The sequence below is a fragment of the Felis catus genome, chromosome A2, assembly GCF_018350175.1.
Source record: "Felis catus isolate Fca126 chromosome A2, F.catus_Fca126_mat1.0, whole genome shotgun sequence".
Classification (NCBI taxonomy): Eukaryota; Metazoa; Chordata; class Mammalia; order Carnivora; family Felidae; genus Felis; species Felis catus.
The window spans coordinates 41479631-41494653 of NC_058369.1; the positions used below are offsets into that span (position 1 = coordinate 41479631).

Sequence of the window (15023 nt, forward strand, 5' to 3'; positions counted from 1 at the left end):
ATTAACATAGTTTACTTATTATATAGAGCTGGAAGACAATAAGGTTGTGGTTACTTCCTTTTTGGGAGAACAAAAAAACAGAAAAGCTGTGGATTCAAGGATCAGTCTAGAGGAGAGCCATCCAACAGAACTTTATGGAAGCATAAAAATGGTCTTTGGTTCCTTCCAATACAGTAACTATTAGCCCCACATGTCTACTCAGCACTTGAAATAAAGCTGCTCTGACTGAGGAAATACATTTGTAACGTAACTGATTTAAATCTCCTGGGTCAACTTTTGGCCACTGGCTACCACATTGGACAACACAACTCGTAAGTCTCAAGCTAGAATAAATGTTGAAAACATAAAACCCACGTGGGCCACATGTCACTTTAAGACTTATTTTCTTTGGCCTACATTACAAGAGATTCCAAAGAGAAAACACCTGAATTTTAAAACATCTCTTGAAAAGCTTTTGTTGTACTGGACCAGGATTCCTGGCTAGTGCTGAGAAGCAGTTGTCACCATTCAATAGGCTTGTGGCTGAATGTTGGATAGTTTCCAGTCATTACTCAATGTCTCTATATGTTCTCAAGGCACATCCACCTCTTTGAGCTTTTTACCTGCCTGGTCGCCATTAGGTATCTACATATTTTGCCCCAGTCTGTCTCAAACATGTGGTTCCTTTAAAGGCTGAATGGCATCAGTAGAAGTGACTTAGCTGGGGTCTTCCATGTGAGCAAATTGTGAAATAATGGGCATTTATAACCCTACGAAAAGTCAGGGAAAATCCCTCCCACTTAAAAAAGTTACTAATACTCCCTCAGGGTAATCTCTTCTGTCATCATCAGCAATTACAATGAGAATAAATACTAATTAACCTTTAAATATAGGCTTTGGGGCTTAGGTGGGGAGATGGGGTGGGGAGAAGAATAAAATTCTCAATTAAACCCTAACACAAGTAATTTCTCTTGAGAATTTCTGAACTTTTGGATATCTAATATGGCCAATTAAGAGTTCTTTTTACCCAATGGGAGAACCAAGAAAATATCTCTCATCAGACAAATTTGCCCCAGTCTACAAGATAGGCTGTGGGCTTTCAAAGGGTATTCTTTTATCAGACTCTTAAACTTTATTTCAAATCTTGGGAAACAGGGTTGGATTTGTCTTCAACTTGTAAATTTCACATGAACCACTGATTTTCCCCTTGATATCCATCTATCTATCTAACTGCTTATCCTTATAAACCCTTATAAAAATATATCCTTTCTCTGATGTCATGTCAAAAAGCAAATCCCCAACTTCAGTGCTTTTCCATATTTATACCATTTATCTGTAGTTTCTAAAGGATGGTTAAAAAATAAGAACAAGCAAGCATATTTTCTCCTGAAATATTTAAAGAATTCTACAAACTATTCCATGATTGACTATTAAAGTCAAAAGATAGGAGAAAAAAATCAGGCCATAACTGAAGGTGTTGCCTAAGTAGATAAGGTCATAATTACAGCCTACAGGGTTGTATACTCCCATTTATTCCTTTGGCATAACGTCTTACACAGATAACATGAATAACGGGGAGTTGTTGTTACAGGAAAGCCTTGTATTTTCACAATGTAAAGAGGTTCCCTTATGCTTTTTTTCAAGGTCTCGACTTCTAGTGACTATAAACCTTCAGTTTAAGTGGAATTTTATACTGGTTACAAGTCTTAACTTTAGAGAATCTTTAGAGCTATAATGAAAGTGTCTGCTCAATCTGGCTACAAACCAAGTATTTTAGAACCATATCTACCATGTTAAATTTCTTCATTTGTCAGACACAAAACTGATGGATCAATTTAAGTCGCATATCTCCTGGTCTCAGGTACAGATTCTGCTTAAATTGGAACACACCACATCCCAGGCCACAACATAAAACCTAAGAGGCACTGTGTAAATGGCAGGACCTCTTCATCAACATTTTACACATGGCATCAGTATGTTTAAAGACACTCTCTGGCATTACAATAAATACCTGATAGATAAAGAAATTAACGCAACAACAGGCTATTTCTGGATTTCTGACCTCAAGACTTCTTGCTATTTGATAAAAGTTTACAAATACAATTAAACTGTTAATTTAGAAAAACACTCTTGTCTGACTAAATCTTTTTCCCCTGAGCACATTTATCATCAAATTATTCATAAGATAAATGCTAGGAATACAACTTCACTGACAACAGAGAAACAGCCCACAGATGAGTCATTCATATGGATTCTTTATCATATTACAGTCATATCTAAAAGGATAATCTTCTGTTTCAGGGAGAAATGAATAGATGAATGAAAATGCCGGCAAAAAAATGTTTCTAGGATAACGTCTTTTATTAAAGTTGATGTATTCATCTTTCTCCCAAAGAAGAAAATATTTTCAGATGTTACATGTGCTCAAGTTTGATTAATTGAACTAACTCATAAAATACAGATTCTTGTATTTTTTTAACTTTATGTTATACTTTTCTTATTTCTACAGCGTGAGGAAGAGGCAGAGAGAAAACTTTTTAGCACCTCTGTCAATTCTGACCAGTAACCTGGAATCATTGTGTATTCTGTTGAAAGTACACAGCAGGTGCTCAATAAATATATCTTTGAATATTATTGAAAGAGACTGACTTAGATTACTTCCAGATGTAAAAATACAAAGGTCTACCTTCTAACCCGATGCTGACCCAATTGAACAATGAATGTTGGCTTCTATTATTTACATGGATTAAGAAAACAACAGAAGTTCTATAAGGTCTGCATTAGTACTCTTACCACTTAGAATTTTATTAACACAGGCTGAAGTATGCTTGTTCTGCAGATTACAGAGGAGGTTTTGCCAAGAAACTAATATTATAAACAGAGTTTTCGAGACAAATGCTCACAGTATTCAAAAGAGCATGTTGTTCTCAAGGTGCCTTGAGCACTTTCTCATTGCCACTTATATGAAAGCAGCATATGCTGTTTATAAATAATTCATTTCTTCATTAAATTGGGTCACCTAAGCACACATAACAGTAAAAATAGTTAATCTTGTGATTTTTTAAAAAAAGTAAATACCCATCCCATCCAAATCATCCACCATCAACCTCCAAATATTAATATTTTTATCTTAAGCGGATGGGAATTCAGACTTTTTTCCCTTATACCTTTCTGTGATGTTTGACGGTTTTCAGTGAACAAGTATTATTCATGTAATCTGAAAAATACATACTCTTACATGAAAAAAAAATGTACTAAACTAATATAATTTCTCTTTGAGAATAATGAAAATAACTTTAGTAAGAATGTACTTTATTCCCCTATACTTAGTAAACCTTCACACACGTGGTCGGTAAAATGGTAAAGAAAGAAGTACAAATAGCCAAAAAGTAACTTTTTTAAAAACTATGACTTCTAACTACCTTTGAAACATTTGATTTTATCCCCACCATGGATATGTTCCCAATGAGTGCACATAAACTAATGAGTTTATAAATTAAATTGCACTATAAATCAGTGAAAATGCATTGTTTATTTAAGATATTCTGCTACGTCTTTTTTAAGACAAGGAATCTCATTGTAAAGTGAATAATGAATCAAATATATACAGTATGGATCCAATGTTTATGTATCAGAACTGCTGAACATAGCATACAACTGCAGTTTCGTGTATTATTTCTTACGGATGGCATACATATATTGAAGCAAAAAAAACCCCAAAATCACAATGGCCACACTGTTATTTCTTAATTTGGATTTGCAAACTTTCCACTGTACCTGTAATGAGGTGAAGGGTTGCCTCTTGCTTCACAATTTAAAGTTATTTTTTTATCCTCTGAACCAACAGGGAAAATGCTGTTGCTGGGCTCTCTGATGAACACTGGACCTTGTAAGAGAAGCTCACCTGTAGGGGTGGGAGACATCCAAAAAGCAATCATAATAAGGAAAAGGTATTCTAGAACTGAAGAAGAAAAATAAGCAACCAGTATCTGCTCTTTAAAGCAAACGAAGAAAAAGCAGGGATTGCTTCCCTGGTCTACAATACGTGCTCTGCAGGTATTGCTTTGTCAATGAGGCTCAGTTATACCGTTAACAGCCTAATAACATGTATGACAGAATGAACATTAGTATGAAAACCACTGCTATATTAATAAAACCTTAAAAGCATAAATAAGCCTGTACTAATTACTTAATCTTTTTAAATATATTTTTTAAAGTTTATTTACTTTTGAGAGAGAGAGTGTACACGCACACATGCATGAGCGGGGGTGGGGGGCGAGGGTCGGGCAGAGAGCAAGGGAGACAGAGAATGGCAGGCAAGCCCTAAGCTGTCAGTGCAGAGCCTGACATGGGGCTTGATCCCACAAACTGTGAGATCGTGACCTGAGCTGAAATCAAGAGTTGGATGCTCAATCCACTGAGCCACATAGACACCCCTCTAGTAATTACTTTTAATATTATAAACTCTACCTAACTTTTCACTGATGCATATCCTATTACAGGGGCTCTTTTTGTCATAAGGGTCTTTATAAAATGAAAGTTGTGTTCAAAATAAGTTGAATACTTGAGTATGATCTTTCTCATAAAATCTGCCATACATACAAATCAGAATGTTGACGATATTATTTTTCTGTTTTGACCTCCAATACTCAACATTTGGTGGCATTTCCATTTTATTACCAGCCAATTTAAAAGAAGGTTACAACCCTAAGCAAGTATCTTTTAAAAGGTTTTCTACTTTAGTTAAGGCAATTTGAGTACTTTCTGAGAATTTACACACACACACACACACACACACACACACACACACACACACACATCTGTCTTTGTGCTATGAATTTAAAAAGGAACGAGATAACGCCATCAACAAATGCTTATGCTACTTGAGTTGTATAATCATCGCCAGTGCATTTCTGAAAACAAATGAATCCACAGGAAAAAGAAAAGAAAACTCTTCATTCTCCTATCTTGGAAAGCTCAGTAAAATTGGAAGAATTCCTGCTGAAGCAAAGAATGCATAAACCGAGAGACAAAGAGAGCCCATGAGTAGTCAGACAAAGAAAACAAGTTGGAAAAAATGCCCAGAAACTATGAACTTATATTTTGGCTACTTCAAGTAGGAACAGCATTCCTAAGAAATATTTACCATAATTATGAGGATAATAAAATAATACTGTAAATAATCATTGACATGATGAAAACAACAGTAGCGAAAGCCAGTGTGTGAATCCTATGTGGCCATTACATGTTCTTTAATCTTCACAGAGATAATGATTTCCAATGAACAGAAGAGGAGCACTGGGCTCAAAAGTGGCCAGGAGCGAGGGGCAAGTTCACACACTGCATTTCAGAATGTACACACTCTAGAACACCTGATTTCATAATCTAGGCAGTGATGCCTGTTGCCTTCTGCTCCAAGAATGTAGCCTTGCCCTTCATCTGGCTATCGCTCTCAGCTTCTGGCAGGTAACCAATGTCCTACATGATAGAAACGGTTTTGTTTACGGTGGTGATGGCCACATTACATCTGAGAGTGGGACCAGTCATACTGATAGTCTTGGATGGGGACTGGCGACATCACAAAGATCAACCGTGTAATTGTAGGTAGAAGATTTGATTCACAGGGTATGATCTAACTTGAGCAACTGAGCTCCACTGCATGTGCCTTCATCAGTCCTAACTATGTAATGAAGCCCCAGTAAAAACTCTGGACACTGAGGCTTGGCAAGGTTCCCTGGGTGGCAATAGTCCTTGTGTATTACCACACATCAATGTCAGGAGGTTTACTCATCCTGAGGACACCAAAAGCTTAGCATTTGGGGTCGTGCTAGACACTGTCTGATGTGTCTCTTCATTTGGCTGATTTTAGCGTGTATCCTTTCCCTAAAATAAGCCAGAATTATCAGTATAATAGCTTTCAGTGATGTCTGTCAGTCCTAGCAAATTATCAAAGCCAGAACTTGCAGCTGGTGTTAGAAATGCAGGTAGTCTAGGGACTGCGCACTCAAACCTCAAAGTCTGCAAAATCAACATGCCATTAACCCTTAATACTACCTACCACACCTTAAGAAAGCAGCTTGCTTGGGGTACTTGAGTGGCTTAGTTGGTTAGGCTTGGAGTTCAACTCAGGTCATGATGTCAAGGTTTGTGAGTTCGAGCCCCACATCAAGCTCTCTACTGTCAGCACAGAGCCCACTTCAGATTATCTGTCCCTTTCTCTTTCTGCCCCTCCCTCCTCACACTTCTCTCTCACTCTTAAAAATAAAATTAACATTAAAAAAGGCAGCTTGCTATACTTTCTAGTCCCCAGTCTTTGTTTACCTCTGAAGGGAAAATCACACAAGGTAAAAAATCTCACTTTTCTTTGTGGAAAAGGAGAACTTTCAGAAGAAATGGATTTTGAAATAGCTACTAATGCCCCTAATCCAAAAGATCCAATGTTGTCATTTTCTTAAATTTTTCCCCCAAGTAAGTTTATTACATAAAAATAAATAAAAATAAAAATAAATAAGTAAATAAATAAATAAATAATCAGCTTCATTAATCAAATTTATGGTCTTGGGAAGCTGAAACTAATTCTAATGCCTATTTGTAAGTATTTACAAATGTGGATTTTTCATAAAATTTTTTCTCTGGTGGAACAGCTCTTGATTTACTTTGAGTGGACACTTTATTTCACTTAGGATATGGGATTGCATTATTTTTTGGAAAAACTTTAACATATGTAGCACCTGACAACAATACTATAGTGACATAATGGTGTAGATTTAAAAATTCCAGGTAGATTGGGGAGAGAAGCTGACAGAAGGAAAATTAGCTCGAGATAAGAAAGGCATGATTTCCATAAAAAAGATAAAAAGAGGTGTTTTTAATAATTTCCTGTAAGTGGCCACAATGAAAAGCCAAATATGCAATCCAATCACCATCTAACATAAGTCATATCCCAAAATGGTGATCTAATTCTTCTCTAGAGACCCTTATTAATTTTAAATGAAGGTGTTAAATAACTAGAAAACTTTTCATTCTGAGACCCTTTTGGGAAAATGATCACAATAGCTAATTTGCTAATATTTATGTGCCAGGCCCTGTACTAAGGAAAGTATAAGCCTTGCCTCTCTTATTCCCAGGCTACCTTTGACCCCATCTCCTGTGCTATGAGGTCCAGCCATACCGGCACCCTGTGCCACCAATGTCTTGTCTCTGCCTCTAAGACAATGATGACTGCTGTCATATTGGGCTGAGCCACCACCTCCCTTGTTACTCTTGTGTCTGATTTCCTTTTGTCATTCAGAACTCTTCTCAGCTTACATGTGACTGTCCATCCACCCACCTCTCACTTCCACCTTTCACAGAGGTATCAAAGCACATCTTGCTGTATCTCACTATATGTGATCATACATGTTCGCATATGTGCTTGCTATTTGGGTCTAATCCTTTGCTCTATCCCCAACTCCTATAACATGGGAGATATTCCCTATCAATCTGTTGAATAAATAAGATGAATGAAGGAATTCTCACAATAACTCTCTATAAAGCAGATACTTTTTATTTTTTTAATTTTATTTGTTTTTGAGAGAGAGAGAGAGTATGTGTGGGCGTGTGTGTGTGTGTGTGTGTGTGTGTGTGTGAACAGGGAGGGGCAGAGTGAGAGAGGGAGACACAGAATCTGAAGCAGGCTCCAGGCTCTGAGCTGTCAGCACCGAGCCCGCCATGGGGCTCGAACCCAAGAACCATGACCTGAGCTGAAGTTGGACACTTCACTGACTGGGCCACTGAGGTGCCCCTAAAGCAGATGCTTTTTTATAGCTAGGGACTGACAAAGCTGAGATTTTAATTTCAGAGATTATGTTCTCACCTTATAGTTGTTTGGTCTCTCCAGCAGAAAATGAGGCACAGGGTGATTAGACAACCTAACCGTGGCAACACAGGTTTGTTTTGTTTTGTTTTGTCTTGTTTTGTTTTGTGAGAGACTGTGATCAGACCCTAGTGCTCATGTTCTGGGTGCGCTTCCCTTCCCAGTAAACCACACAGTTCTAAATATGGTCAAAGACAAAAACGAACCGTCAGCTTGCTTTTTCAACTTCAATATTTTCTGCTAACACTGGGGCTCCCAGCCTGTGAGGTGCACACCCACCATTTCTGAAATTTAAGGCTCCTAAAGGCTTTTTAGACCATTAGCAGGCATTTGGAAGCTTCCTAAAATGTAAGTACAAATTCATAATCAAACATGACAGGTCAGTCCATGTTTCATACTCTGAAAAGAGACAAAGGCCACTCAGTCTTGCTTCACCAGGATGAAACCGGTGATGAGAGCTGCTTGGGATATAATGTAGTCTCTTGGCAGCAATATAAACTTAAAAGGAATAGGTTCTGAAGTCTTTGCTCATCGAAAAGAAATTATCCCACATTTTCTTCAAAAATGAATTTTGATCCTCAAAAGGACAGAACCTTGACAATTCACATGGATATTCATAACCAGCAAAAAGAAGCTTGGCTGAGAACAGAAGGAAGCCTCCTGCCTGGCTAAATGGATTCGATGTAACATTTAGATTGATGCTAAACTTTACTTTTTGTGACAGGAGCATTTTTTTGATATGCTAGCCTAGCTCCAAAGCTCCATGTTAAGTTTACAGCCTAAAATAAAGGGCATATAACATTTCCGAACAGGACTAATCAGTCCAAAAGCCCAATCACGGGGTGTTATTTTTTTCCCCAAATACCCACAGGCTACTTGAAGTAACTACCTTTGAATGTAAGTACCAGCTTTATAAGTTCCTAAGGTAATGTCACCTAAAAGATCAAACTGCAGCCAATCAATTCTAATAGTCATACTCTATACAGTTTTTATGAAGACTGACATAGAGAAATAGACAAAGGATCCAGGCAGTTGGATTACTTTTACTAAAAAAAAATGAAATTCCTAAAAGACCACAATGTTATCTCTGAAATTCCTATAGAAAAAAGGAAAACATATCCTATTTTCCCTCACTTATTTATATCATATTTACATGATGCAAAAACAGAAAGATATTTAGAAATGAAGAGGGTCAATCCCAAAAGGGAGCTAGAGTGAGGCCTACTATTTAAAGCAGAATTTAAGACAAGGAGCTAGAAAGGAATAGTCCCAATGTACTTACAAGGCACCCAAACCAAACAGAATGAGCTCTAGCCTGGGTCAGAGAAAGTAAAAATTATAGGTCACCAATGAAATGAGATCTTGGTCCTACTATTCTACAGGAAAAAAACAAATAAAAGACGGAAACATTTTATAGCAGTGGGGCATTATCTTTTTTTTTTTTTTTTTTTTTTGGCATTGGTGGCTTAAAGCTAGAAAATGCCAACCAAACAGAAATGACAAAAATAAAATTCCATTTATATTCCCAAGTCAAGGGAGGATACAGAATCCAATCTTAAGATAATTCATTTCTTTAACAAATATTTGAATGCCTAACCCATGCAGCATGTCAAAAACTAGCTGTGGCACAATGGTGGCTGTCTACTCAACATCTCTTACCTATTCTATTTCCTTGCCTTCAGAACCTGCCTTTCATCAGAGATACAGAAAGCACCAGATAAATTACGTACCCTGAACTCTTGGTAGTTCTTGACTGGAGAGCAGGGCAGACAAGGAAGACTGGGCTATGTATGAGACCAGTAACAGCCAAAGAGGGGTACATATGTTTGCAAGGTTGGCCACAACAAAGTACCACAACCTTGGTTGTTTAAACAACAGAAATTTACTGTCTCATAGTTCTGCAGGCTAGAAATTTCAAGTCAAGGCATGGGCAGGACTGGCTCCTTCTGAGGGCTATGAGGGACGATTCTGTTTCAAGCCTGTCACCTGGGCTTATAGATGGCTGTCTTCTCCCTCTGTCCCTTCAGGTCATTTTCCCTTTATGGGTCCAAATTTTCCCTTTTTCGAAAGATACCAGTCATAACAGATTAGGGCCTACCTTAATAACCTCATCTTAACTAATCCCATCTGCAATGACCCTATGTCCAAATAAAGTCATGGTCTGGGGACATCGACACACAAATTTTGAGGCGGACATAATTCGACCTTATAACAAAAGATAAGGGACAATCTGTTAAAAACTTTTAGGAAAGAGTCTCTATCCTGATTTTGAGGAAAACAAAATGAAACAAAGAAACAAAAATGAAAGAAATGCTGACCTTGCTTCCTTTCCTTTTTGATATGGAAATTGTGAGGAAGGATGTAATGCTGGGAATCCCTATGGCCATCTAGACACCATGAGAGGAAGTATACATATACCACAGAAAAGCTAATCCAGAGCCCTCACATCGCTGAGTTCCTGAACCAAAATGAACTGCCTAAGTCCAAACATCGAATGTTAGAAAAACAAACCTCTAAAGGGTTTTTGTCATGTGCAGCTGAATGTACTATGACCAACATGCCAGAAAAAATGGGAAACACCAATACAGTAGAGTTATGATGAAAACGAAAAAGGAAAAGCTTACCAGGAATAACTAATTTATCCATTTCCCACATCTGGAAATGTTATCAAGCAATTAAATTACAAGAAAAAGGCTGGAGTATGGCAGACAGACACCTGGAGTATGAGAGCATAGGAGAGACGAATATAAAGCAATAAAATTATTTAATTTGCTAAATTAATGGTTTATGAAATTATTTTCACAATTTGTATTTCACATTTTGTCCATAAACAGAAATGAAGAAACTGCATGGGAAGCAGTGTTCAATATTAGAGAATTAAAAACTGAAAAGGACTGTTTAAGCTTTATAGGTGCTAGAAATAAATGTTCAATAAAAAAATTCTCTGTGGAGGGGCGCCTGGGTGGCTCAGTCGGTTAAGCAACCGACTTCGGCTCAGGTCATGATCTCACAGTTTGTGAGTTTGAGCCCCGTGTCGGGTTCTGTGCTGACAGCTCAGAGCCTGGAGCCTACTTCAGATTCTGTGTCTCCCCCTCTCTCTACCCCTCCCCTGCTCACGCTCTGTGTCTCTCTGTCTCTCAATAATAAACATTAAAAAAATTAAAAAAAAATTCTCTGTGGAGTGGCAGAACTATTTCAAAACATGACAAAACTTTAGCAAAAACCACATTTTTCTCTCATTGCAACTGGTCTAAAAAACCCAGAAGAATGTCCATACTCATTAACATATATGTACATTCTGGTCATGTTGAAGGTTAAGATATCTGGATTTCAGAATTTTCATATTCTAAAATATTTCACATCCATCACATACTTTGATGAAAGTTATGATCTATTTCACTGGATTAATATTCAATTTGTATTATAGTTGAGTAAAAAAAGAGAATGTGGGATTATTTGGAGGGTGCCTAACATTTTACTTTGATACTTTTAGGCCAGCGCCTATATTTGAGATCTGTGTTTCTGATATTTGCCAATGAAAGAAAAGAACTGTCTACTTTCGAAATGGAAAGAGTATTCGTGCTCCCAAGAAGCACAAATGACAAGAGGGCCCTCCCTAAATTGTCCGAACTGCTAAATGAAATAGTTAACCAATTTCCTGGTATACTAAATGTTTTCATAATGCTTTATGGCTTTGTTTCTTTAAATTTATGTTTTGTTTCTTTTTTTTCAATATATGAAGTTTATTGTCAAATTGATTTCCATACAGTATGTTTTGTTTCTATATGAGTGTTACTTATAGTGCTTTAGAACCTTCCTGACATCCTTCCATAATCCTCAGCCCATAGTTATACTGTCCTCGCTAGATGGTTTAATGGCAACTCTACCTGACAAACAAAAAGTTCAGTGCTATTGTTAGATGCAGTGTACAATGTGAACAATACATCCAGGAGTGTACGATCCATGGCTCATTTTTCTGAAAAAAAAAAAAAAAACAAAACAAAAACAAAACACTTATATCCCCACTTTCTATTATACCAATTTTCATGGACCATCTCTGACATATGCAAATTCACAAGGTTCTCACAAATCACACTGAATTGAAGACTTCATTAATCAACTCCTTTAAAAACATTTTTAGCAACCTTCCCTCAAAGGTTTTAATAGAGATTATTATATTTGTAGTTTCTATTCTTTACCAAAAAGATTGGGTCAAGGCTTTATGGGACTCAGGCATGATTCCTTTCATGTATTTGAGAATGTTCAAAGTGAACTCCAGTTCAAGGCTGTTGTTTCTATGAAAAAAATAACTATACAATAAAGAATTTCTATCATAAATCAGTTGTAATGGAGAAGCTATTAAGAAGTAATACTAGCTGGTGATTGCTTTCTGTAGTATTTTTTCAGTGTAATCTCACTTATTAGACTAGAGCATAATCGTTTCTGGCCTATACCTCGGTAAGCAGAAGCTAGCTGAGTGTTTGCAAATGTTTGTGTATATCCTGCTTTTTTCTTTCTAGACCACAAAGAGATATTAAGCTGGGTTGTGCAGTAGTTATAGAGATGCAGGGAAACAGGACAGAGGAAGACCATTGCCAAAACTGTGTCTGGAACTATGGGGTTGAGGTGGGGAGAATCTCAGTGCTGCCTCCATCTGAATAATTAAATAATTTCTCAAATTTACTCATAATTTTTCATTTACCCACAACTAAATTTTATTTTTCATCATGATTTATTGTAGACACAGCATGTGTGTATACATACTCATACATATAACTGATAAAAAAAATCTCCTGAAAGAATAGTGATCTTTACTTCATTCTAGATCATAACATGTTTTTCAATTCTATTTTATCCCATCTGCTTTAAAATATTTTCCTTTTTTTGTTAATGCCAGACATAAGCTTCCATATTAAGCTCATCACCTATCCCCGGGATTTTGATAACAATTTGATAATCTCTGGTCTAGAATCATGCCTCTCTTGCCATCAAGGTCCCAGATTATTTTTTTGGCGGGGGGAATTGTTATGATTGCAAGCTATTTAATTTCCTTCATTTAGGAATGAAACCAACTTTGCCAATGAAGGAAATGAAGAACTGTCTACTTTCAAAATGGAAAGAGTATTTGTGGTCCCAAGATGTAAAAATGACAAGAGGGCCTTCCCTAAATCTTGTGAACTGCTAAATCCTCTGTAGTCTTGCAAAGGGGAGCAAAAACTATTATGCTTTGCTGGTAACCTTGGCAAATAACACGTATTTTACGTTATTTTGAAAAACACCGCTTCTTAGTTCTGTATAATATGGAGCAAAATCCCTCATTACATACACTTATTAAACACATGCACAGTCTCAAACATCAACATCTGAAGGTAAAACAGACACTGATCACCACGCTCTGTACTAGACACTTTGCATCTACGGAGTCACCGAATTCTAACTGAATATTAAATGCTCTGGGTAAAGAAAAAAAATCAAACTCATTTTTATGTTATGCTTTCCTTAATAACAGACACAAAATATAAATGATCCTCAGGGCTGCAGAGGATGAGTTAAAATGAACGCTCTCTATACATTTTTGGTGCCATGATCCTAGAGAAGCATTTGGCGATATGTATGAAAAGACACAGTTATGCAGGAAGTCTAAAGAAAATCACTCAATTCCTTCATTCATTTTCACTCAGTATCGCCACTTAGTAACCTTTCTCCATTCAGAATTCTTAGCACGATTTTTGTGTACTTTATTCATCATGATATCCCTATCCTCCTATATATTGCCTTGACTTGTTTTTCACTCGCATTTCCCTCATCCCAGTTTTTAAACTTTGGAAGACACTGAATATATTCAACACACATTTCTACCTCCTAATCATGCCAATCATATTGTACTTGATAACTCGGTGTCAGAATAGAAACATGTGTGTGTTTATGCTTTTTTGCAAATAGTTTTAATTTACAAAATGTTAATGCTGATCAAATAAAAAAGGACTTTGGCATTCTCAAGATAATTCTAAGCAAACACCCTATCTCCTATGGGAATGTGTGTGTCCAACTGCAATAATTCACCATATAAAAATATAGATTCATATATTAAGTGAGTGACTGCATCTATGACTCTTAAAAAATATCCTGTCATCATTAGGCGGCTATTTCATTTTGAGAAATTTGCAGGATGTTGGCCACCTACAATTCATCCACTCTCTCCTGAATACTGAAAATACTGATACTACACAAGAGTAGCTTTAGCAAAACCACACATACAGAGCACTTCTAAAAGCAATACTCTACCAGTCATCTCTTATATAACTTCTGAGTGCTGAAGCAAAGCCCCATTTCTGGATTTCAATGACTTATTTGAATGTAACAGCTGCCTAGGCTATGAAAATTAAAAAAAAAAAGTTGAGCTTTTGATGGGCTGCTTCATTACTCAGATTTCTAAAGAAGTTGCTTAAAGGGGGCGCCTGCATGGCTTAGTCAGTTAAGCATCTGACTTCGGCTCAAGTCATGATCTCACAGTTTGTGAGTTTGAGCCCCATGTAGATCTCTGTGGTGACAGCTCAGAGCCTGGAACCTGCCTTGGATTCTATGTCTCCCTGTCTCTCTCTCTGTCTCTCTGCCCCTCCCTCACCCTTGCTCTGTCTCCCTCAAAAATAAATAATAAACATTAAAAACATTAAAAAAAAGAAGTTGTTTAAAGTTACTTTCAAGAGAGGCCAGCATTTGTACACATTTTACTTACCCATGAAATGACTCCCTTTGCAAAATATCCTCAAGTCCAGGATAAATCGTTTAAGCGAACCATGAATTTACTTCACATAACTGACACACAACTCTTACTTTCTTCCTTTTGTCTAAATCTCCTAAGGTTAGGATGCAATGCTCAGATTTGAATCTGTCACCTGTTGGCTGCCTGTGCATGCTGCACACTTCTGTATCTTCAACTCAGAACAGGAGGTTTACTTAGAAAACACACTTGCTTTTCAGAGAGGGCCTGAGCAAGATTGTCTTTCGAGGACTTTTCAAATTTGAGATTCGTTACTTATATGAAATGTATAGATGCAACTCATTACATATATTTGGGGGTTTTGGTTTACAGACCTATACACGGGTGGTTCCTGGGCCAAATCTACCCTGCAACATTATTAAACTCAGATCATAAAATGTTCAGGAACACACACACACACACACACAC

The 15023-nt window shown here is 37.0% G+C and overlaps 1 protein-coding gene across 3 annotated transcripts in view; it reads right to left on the reverse strand.

The window, feature by feature from the left end:
* Positions 1 to 15023, reverse strand: part of CNTN3 (contactin 3) — a 343653-nt gene that overhangs the window by 219153 nt on the left and 109477 nt on the right. For all 3 annotated transcript variants that reach the window (XM_023249969.2, XM_023249968.2, XM_023249967.2), the window contains exon 3: positions 3757 to 3883. In XM_023249969.2, the coding sequence (XP_023105737.2) occupies positions 3757 to 3883 (127 nt within the window). The remainder of the gene's footprint in view (positions 1 to 3756; positions 3884 to 15023) is intronic.